This window comes from Camponotus floridanus, unplaced genomic scaffold (assembly GCF_003227725.1).
Source record: "Camponotus floridanus strain SB8 unplaced genomic scaffold, Cflo_v7.5 scaffold5, whole genome shotgun sequence".
Taxonomy (NCBI): Eukaryota; Metazoa; Arthropoda; class Insecta; order Hymenoptera; family Formicidae; genus Camponotus; species Camponotus floridanus.
Genome location: NW_020229658.1, coordinates 19,464 through 28,560, shown reverse-complemented (window position 1 = coordinate 28,560; position 9,097 = coordinate 19,464). Strand labels below are relative to the sequence as shown.

General features: G+C 30.4%; 1 protein-coding gene across 2 annotated transcripts; it reads left to right on the top strand.

The window, feature by feature from the left end:
• The first annotated feature begins 263 nt into the window (after nt 1–263).
• On the top strand, nt 264–6,834 carry LOC105254053 (glycine, alanine and asparagine-rich protein). 2 transcript variants are annotated; one of them, XR_002192680.2, is made up of 5 exons: nt 264–546; nt 3,878–4,402; nt 4,499–5,005; nt 5,975–6,423; nt 6,724–6,834. XR_002192680.2 is itself a non-coding variant. In XM_011262526.3 (4 exons), the coding sequence occupies exons 2-4, from the start codon at nt 4,017–4,019 to the stop codon at nt 6,273–6,275; spliced, it is 1,194 nt and encodes a 397-aa protein (XP_011260828.1). In that variant the 5' UTR covers nt 264–546; nt 3,878–4,016; the 3' UTR covers nt 6,276–6,634. The 2 variants fall into 2 exon arrangements, 1 of the variants encoding a protein (XP_011260828.1); XM_011262526.3 differs by lacking the exon at nt 6,724–6,834 and having other exon boundaries at nt 5,975–6,634.
• The last annotated feature ends 2,263 nt before the right edge of the window (nt 6,835–9,097 follow it).

Genomic DNA, 9,097 nt, shown 5'->3' with positions numbered 1-9,097 from the left:
TGTATATATCAAAAGAGAAGTATATACATATTAAAGAAAAAATGAAGATTGATTTTACATAAGTGGCCAGCCAAATCAAGCGATTCAAAAAATTCGTAGGCCTAAACATATAAGTCCGTATTTACATCCAATACTATTGATAAGAAATTAGAAAAGGACGTAGTAAATCGTTAATAGCTTATGAAAGAAATGTCCCCAAGTCGTTTGGGGCGCGGCAAAACTCCGAGACTCGAGAAGAGTAAGCTATCGATCGATAGCGACGCCTGTGCAGTGAGCAAGTCTGAGCTACGATCAACGACCATAGTGCCCAGGCGAAACAATTGCATCGTCCCGTCGTAGTCTACCTTCGACCGAATATAAGGACGGTGTTATCAGTGTTGTTCCTTTTCACGTGCTTCTGCCAGTGTATTTCTTTCGTTCCGAGCGAGGAATCTTCCTCGACTCTATTGGCCACGTAAACAGTTGTTGAACACGCCGTTCGTAGCAACGGCATTTTTGGCACGACGAAACGCGTCATCATGTGGCTGACAATGCGAGATATACTAGGTGCGAAAGTGATATTAAAATATTTGTGCGTATTTATAGAACTGCTCCAGCTTCATACATGACCTCGGAATCTTCTGCCAGCGGCGATAATTTTGCGACAATATTCATAATATTACGATAAGAAAGAATTTAAAAAAGCACCTTTCTGACGCAGTTAATATAAATTGACTGAATGCATGTATTGTCATGCATGTTAGTCCGGTTTAATTAAATGTAACACTTTAATTGCGATTATCACCAGTTAATTTCTAATTGTTATGTTTACAAAAATCATTACGGAAGCAAGCATAATTACTTGCATATTTTTATTAATGATAACAAATGACAACTAATTGTTATCATAAAATTTAATTATGAAGTGGAAGTTAATATAGCTATCATTAAAAAATCGAAAAAAATTGGAAAGAGACAAATATAAAAACTTCCAACACCCTTCACATAATTTAATAAAAATGTATTAAGAAAAAAGAAAAAAAAGAGATCCATTTGAATACTGGATCAGATTTAAATAATTCCATTTTTAATTTTGTGTCAAAATGTAAAAAGATTTTAGTAATTTGTATATTTTATTAAATATGTGATATTTTTTTCGCAAATTTAAAAAAACGCAAAGAATACCGAATATCTTTTATTATTCATATTTGCTTTAAATATAATTCTTGTTTTTCATATAATTTTTCTTTACATAATACTTTTTCAAGAATATTAATTTTCAGAACATCCTTAATTTAACATTAGAGAAAATATTTTGCGATATTTTATTCAATTTCAATTGCGTGTCACGCGTGACACACTAAATGATTGAAAAAGTAAAAAATGATTGAAATATAAGAAGGAGATGCGCAAACGCCAATCTCAGGAAAAGTTGAACCTTGATTTCAGAGAATACATAATTCTCGATTACATAGTCATATCCATATTGTCTGTATACCGATTACAATAATATTTCATTATTATACGAATTAGTCTATTTCACAACTTAAAAGAAAGGAAAAAATTTTCAAGATCATTATCTGTTGCAATTTCCTAAATTATTGAATATTGATATTTTAATAATTATAATTCAATTTTAATAATTACTATTTAAATTTTAATTCCATAACAGAACAAAGGTAACAAAATCAACATGACATATTAAACTGATCATTTTTTACCTCCATTTTTTAGCAATTAAATATTGCATTTTATCAGAACTGACTTATATCTTCTCAGTCAGTTTAATCATTAAAAGCTGTCTGTGTATTTATTATTGCTTGTTTAAAAGATAAATTTCTATCGAGTTCTTGAAAGCTTTTTTCTTTTGATTTAATGGTGAATGCTTTTTTCATAATATTACTTTTTCTACATAGTAGATTTTAAAAGATTTTATTTTTGTTTTTATTTATATTGTTTTTCTCACGGCACAATTAAAAAGATTAGATTAGAATGTTCGTAGACTAATATATATATATATATATATATATATATATATATATATATATATTCTCTGTTTTATACATTGATATAATCTGAAGTTAATTTAAAGAATATGTGATTATCTGATTTTTCAATTATATTTGTTACGTTACTTTCTATTTTAAATGTGTCTTGCATAAACAATGTGTCTTGCATAAACAATTTTTCATATTAAATTTTCCGTGTTAAATATTTTAATTTTAAAGAATAGAAAGAATATTTGCAAAGCACATTAATCTGTTAAAATAAATAAAAACTGTATTTTTATAACTTTTATAACTTTTAATTTACTTAATTTGTATAATATGATAATTTATTGTAGTTTTTCATATTTTTATTGTTTGTGTGCTTTTTAATGCACGTGCGCGCGCGCGCGCACGCACGCGCACACACACACGCACGCACACGCACGCACACGCACGCGCGCGCGCACACACACACGCACACACACACACACACACACACACGCACACACACGCACACGCACACGCACACACACACACACACACACACAACATACATATCAATTTTTTAGAGATCGATTTGTGATCTCAATTTAAATTCCTTTAATAAAAAATCTACTTGCTCTCAAAAGTTTAAAACAATATTATTATTGTAATCTGACAGAAAGCTGTATATAGAAAAAAATATATGTGTACGTTTTTATTTTAAATTTTAGTTAATGAATTAAGCTTAAAAACAAAATATTTTGGCATTATTCTTTAAAGTTTATATATAAGTTTATATAATACACATATAGTTACTTAATTCCTTTTTGAAAGTGTATTTTTAAAAAATGGATTATGCTTGAAAATTATTGTTAGAGTTGTACGAGTAAAAATGTACAGTTTTGCATATATATTTTCAATTGTCCATATAAAATGAAATTCTTCTTACATCGCTGTTGCGGATGTAAAACGAAATTTACAAATGTAATTTTATATAAGTTATATAAGTTTTTACACAATACAATTTTACAAAGTAAAGTCCATATCATCTAGTGCAGAAAATAAAATAAAAATATGATATCTTGTTTTTATATCTTGTTTCTGAAGCACAGAGCAGTACGGATTTTGATATTTAAATTTTCTCTCTTTCTCTCTCTCCAAAAGAACTATACTAGAAGTAAATGACATGTAGAGATATTTAAAAGATATTCACAATTATCTTCCCTCTATAATATATTTTAAAATCATTGAAATTGATAAAGTCTAATATTTTAATATTTAGTTTTGTGTATCATTCATTTTTACATATGCACTTTCCTTCTCAATAAATTATACTTAACATAATTATTTCTCTATTAGATATATATTTGGAAAATAGAAAATTACACAAAATATATTGTCTCTCACAAGAATTATATGTTTTACTTTGATACTTTATTATATTGCATGTGAATAACGTGTGTGAAAGAAGCAATATCATATTTTTTTAAATGAATATCGAAATAAATTTGATAGCACACCTTTTGTTATTTATGATTGATGGAATAAGTTTGCGACATAGGCTACAATATCTTTTTCGTTTCGTAAATTAATAATTATAACTTTTAAGCACAATTATCATAAGATTAAATAGATAATTTAAGATATCCTTGAATGAAATATGATTATTTATTGATGAAAATTAAAATTTATATTTTACCTATCTATTCTTTTACATATGTGAAAAACTGATTTATTCGTATAATACATCACAAAATATTTGTAATACTTCTTTCTTGTGACGTTATATAATCAAATATTGAGAACACAATAAAACAAAAATCTTAAGTTAAACTTCTTTGAAAAGCTTTTTCTCATTTAAGAATTAATTTCATTTATCTCGATTAATCCTTCTATTTCTAAAATATCATATATATCATGTATAATAGTTGCACTGAAAACGGAGAAGAAACGTTGGATGCTCAGCATGACCCAAATTCGTCAGTGTAACCTATTCTGCATTGGAAGAAATTAGAATAATCGAAGCGCACATAACGGAAACGGAAATAAATAGAAACGGGGAAGCGAATGCACGAAATGTCCGAGAGTGAAATAAAGTCAGCTTCGCCAATACCCACAGTTATGTGCGCGCAATGCTGTAGCAGTAGCGGTGGCAGTGGAAAAGGAGGAGGAGGAGGAGGAGGAGGAAGTGGTGGCGGTGGCGGCGGCAGCGGCAGTGGTAGCGATAGTCTAATGACTACGCAATGTTCAGCCTTGCAAGTTACTTCACGAATGCTGCGCTCGCCGAGTCATGAGAGCGTTACTACTGACTTGTCACTCTTCAGCGTTTCGTCAATCGCAAGCGATTTGCGCGGTGCCAATAGATTGGTCACTTTTAAATCCTATAGTGACGCGCAGCTTGCCGCACGAGGACCCTCTCCGAAACCGGACTCTCGACAGATTCAGGGTAACAGGTTCGTACTATGTTTACGTGTTATTTTATATTATACTTTTATTATCGCACAGAAAGAGATTATTCCATGTTTATTCAACTATGTGCATCCTGATAGACCAGCGGATATTCCTGAAATTCTTTGGTTCGAAGAAGAAAACGAGCTAATACGTAGTTGTGGAGTTCTTTCATCAGCATTGGGATTGCGCAAGAGCTTCAGCACGAGCGATGTATCGCAGCTTCCGAGTCCAGACGCCGCCGGAGCCGGTAATCTTCGAACGGCAGTATCTGCTCTGGCTCTTGACACCGTCCAGCGCAATACGCTATTGCTGGAGCATGCTAGACTTGATCATGCTTCAAGATCTTGCAGCACTTGGGTCGCTGTAGGTGAACCTGTAGCAAGTACATCTCAGCTTCCTAGTCCACATGGTGGAGCTGCGCAAGAACAGCAACAGCAATTATCGCAACCGCAACAGGCGCAACAACAATCTTCCTCGAACGCTCAATCGGTATCGCAATTGCCGCCGCAACCATCGGCACCGCCGCCACCACCTGTGCCCTTTACAGGAGCGGATCTAGTTAGGTCCGTCAATAAGAAAGTCCGACAAAATTATATACGACGAAGGTTAGTAACTGATAATATTGTTTCTTCTCCTTTTATTATGTTCAAAATATGTATACCTTTTTATTTATATTTTTTGGAAATAAAATGTTTATACATGCGAGCTTTCTATCAAGTACGCAAAATTAAAATTTATTAACAATTTTTTAATTCTTTTATATTTATGATAAACTATATTAACTTATCTGTTTCTTTAATTAAATTACATTTTGGAACTTCTCAATAGCGCGCGGTTCAGGGTTGTAACAAGTGAATTTATTTCTCACTTTACTTTCAAAATCATGAAATTCAAGGAATCGTCTGTGATCTCATTTATACATTACTTTCTAATCGCACATCGCTGGGAAAGGACTTAATATAACATTAAAAGATTGACGACGGAAAACGAGATGAAGCGCTTATGCCTGTCGTAGTCATGGACGTAAAGTAAGGCAGAGAAAAACGTATATTTATGCAATTTACGTATACGTTTTCCTTTGTCTTACTTTACGTCCACGACTGCGATAGATGTAAGTGCTTACGTCTCATTCTCTGCCATCAGCCTATTAATACGCTCATTGACATCTGAATGTGTTCAGATAATATATTCAGATGTCAGATGTCAATGGGTGCTTTCCATTTAGCGACACAAGTCGACACCAAGTGTCATTCTATTTTTGCTATTCACTGAAAAAAGAATGTCGACTTGTGTCGCTAAATGAAAAGCACCCAATAGCGCTCACAAATGCGCATATTGTGCGATTGTATCGAGCACTTCTATTCACGCTGCATCTTATATTTACCTAATTTAGCTTAGCATATATAGAAATGTTTTTGCGTGCTACATTTCGAGATTTGTTATTATGAGGTTTCATGTATATTTGACTTATTTGAATGATATAAATATAACTGGAAATGCGTTTCTTAAAATTATGCTGTTACATCTTTATTTTAATATAATATATTAATGATGCTTTATTTGCATTATTTTAGATTACTTACCACATATCGCGCTTTGGAACGTCTCTCGCAGAGTGAATTTAATTTAGATCAATTAGAAGCAGCGGCTACCGCGGCGCAAACTTCTCATGGAACTACTTTACTGGTGCCCGGAACAGCCGCGCGGATTCCTAATACTTCTTTGATAGGGCGAAAGGAGCGAAATCACGCATTGACAGTCCGGGATGTTGAAAGAGAACGTGGAAATCAGTTGTCCAAGTACGAAAGGAACATGATGATCTTCAATTGGCTTCACACTCTAGATGACAATGCAGTTGTAGACAGCGTCGAATAAGAAACAAAAAAGTCATTGTTTCTTGCAACTTCGACAACATGCGATTTATCGTGCCTAAGTCCTTTTTTCTTCGATAGTATTTTATCGAGAAGACACTTCATTGATACGGCCCACCATACTATCGCATCTTGGAGGATACCGTTAATTTGTAAGACTTCGGAAATTATTAGTAGTGTTACTATTGAATTATTATGATATCTACAGCGGAAGATTATACGAGAATCTTTTCTTGCACTATTCATTGAAATAAATTAGTTTCTTTTTGTATACTCCTAATGGTATTCGATAAAAACAATAAAATACATTGAAGACTTTTCTTATAGCTTTCCTCTGTCTAATAAATACTGGATTTATTTGGATGCACCGGATTTATTTACTGCTGAATATGAACTATTTAAACATTCGCTAGTTTTATCTCTCCTTGGCATTTATAAATTATATTTTTTAGGCAATTAGAAAGGGGCAACGAAGGAAAAGGCTAAAATGACGATTTATCCTTTGGCATTCAGCAAAAACATGTATCCATCATGTGAGGATTAATAAATGGCTGTGTAATCTAGTCTATATGTAATCTATGTTTCTAATGAAAATAAGTATCTCATGATTAATTAAGATTAAAATTAAGATTTACATCTACCTATTAAAACTTGTATGTCCTCATTATAACCATATTGAATTATGAACATATGATTTCTTCATAATCCAATATAACTGCAGTGAGGATATAGGAATTTTAATTTATTTTTTTTTAATCAAAGAAAGAATCCGGCATATTCCACAAACTTATTTTATCGAATACAAACAATAGCATGTGAAAAAGCTAATTTATTACAACTATATTGCAAGAGTAAATTATTTCTATATAAAATATTGCAGTATATGATATGATTTCATATCATATGGTATGATTCCACATTTGATGTTAGAATCTAATACAGCTGCAAGAACAAATCAGGGACTTTCTCTCTCTCTCTCTCTCTCTCTCTCTCTCTCTCTCTATATATATATATATATATATATATATATATATATATATATATATTAAAAATTAAAGAAATTAAAATAAGACATCCGTCCCTTCTAAAGCAACATTGATGTTGCTGTAATGCGTGTATCCAAAGCTTCTTGTATAAAATGACAGTTTCATCAGTTATATACAAAACATTCATGCATGCAATGTATATTTTATAACGAATTTAAATGCTTGATTATCTTGCACTAGTGCATTAAAAGCTGCATCTAAGATACAAAATATAAGTTCATTCAAGTGTGGAAACATATATAAGCATCTTAATTAATAAATATTCCTCTTTTTTTCAATTTCCAAAATATTGTGATGTTATTTAACAGAATATATCGTTAGATATTTTGTCGATATATAAAACTGCTTTTATATTTGTTATTGCATTTTTTTTTTATAAAACTATATATAACAAACTGTAAATATACACACACACACACATATATATATATATATATATATATATATATATATATATATATAATACATATACATCAATATGGAATAATGTGGGTAATTAAATTCGTTATTGACGAATTATTCAACTTGGGAATATTCTTAATGGAATATAGAAAGTATACATTTTTGCATGAATGTACTCTTTAAACGCTACTAATTATAAAATCTTTTATTATTGATAGGAATATTTTTTATCCATATTAGTTTATACTGGCTAGTTTAAAACAACGTTTGAAATTAGAAATATAATGAAAAGTGATGATTAATTACGATATTAATCTACGATATCAAAATATATTTTTGCGCGAAATTTTAGATGAGAATTTTAAATAAAAACTCAAAATTTGACGCTCATAAATTCAGTTACTAAACAATTTAGTGGAATATAAATTTAGAGATTAATTTTAATAACCCATTATTTAATAATGCGATATATGATTCTGTAGCAATGATTATACGTAGAAAATGCATAAACATAAACTGAAAGAACGTGTGTTTTCTGTTACACACTTATTATATTAAATACATATTGAAGAAAATTTAATTAATGGAACATATGTGTAAACGTATCAATGAAATTTTAGTAATTGTAGAGCAAAAATTTTTTGCAATGTTTTACATTTTGAGTATGGAACTAGTATTAACAACATTTGAATAGTATATAAAGATCATATGTGAGACACAATGCGCGAGAAGTTCTACTTGAAATATAAAACAATGATATGCGCAATTGAGCAAAAACTAACTCTGTAAAATTTCATTTATTTCCATATCATATTTCGTTTAGATGTTATAAGAGCTTGAGATATGCCGGAATTTACTTTGACATTTAGAAATATATGCATAAAAGATATTTAATTCTATGATACGTATTCCTTAAAAAATCCTTAATTGTTCAGTATGAAAAAATAGTAAATTTGAAATAATTACTTTTATACTTTCTGACTGTAGAAATACAGTATTGTCAGAAATACAGTAGCTTATATTACGTGCTATGATCATGAGACAAGTGATTTTGGATATTTAAATTAATGTGCGATCATAATTATTGCGCTTTCATGTACATTAAATGTTCCTTCCACATATAATATTCATCGCAATACTATTTAATGCAGAGAGATTGAATAAATAAGATTTATTAAATATTACATGTGTCCATACACATACCTTGTCTTTATCTTTATGATAAAATATGAATAAGAAAATGAAATAGATAGAAGCATGACAATTAGTTATGTATTTCTATCGATTATTAATAACTGACAAGAAAAAAAAGAAAGCTGTGTGAAACTTTGAGAAATTGTTATATAACTTTTTATCAAATGTTTTCTAACAGTTTGTA

Excerpts from the sequence above, each read along its gene's own strand:
- LOC105254053 (XM_011262526.3), top strand. The coding sequence starts at position 4,017 with ATGCACGAAATGTCCGAGAGTGAAATAAAGTCAGCTTCGCCAATACCC. Across the intron at positions 4,403-4,498 it reads CGACAGATTCAGGGTAACAG|ACCAGCGGATATTCCTGAAA; the intron begins GTTCGTACTATG and ends GCATCCTGATAG. Across the intron at positions 5,006-5,974 it reads CAAAATTATATACGACGAAG|ATTACTTACCACATATCGCG; the intron begins GTTAGTAACTGA and ends GCATTATTTTAG.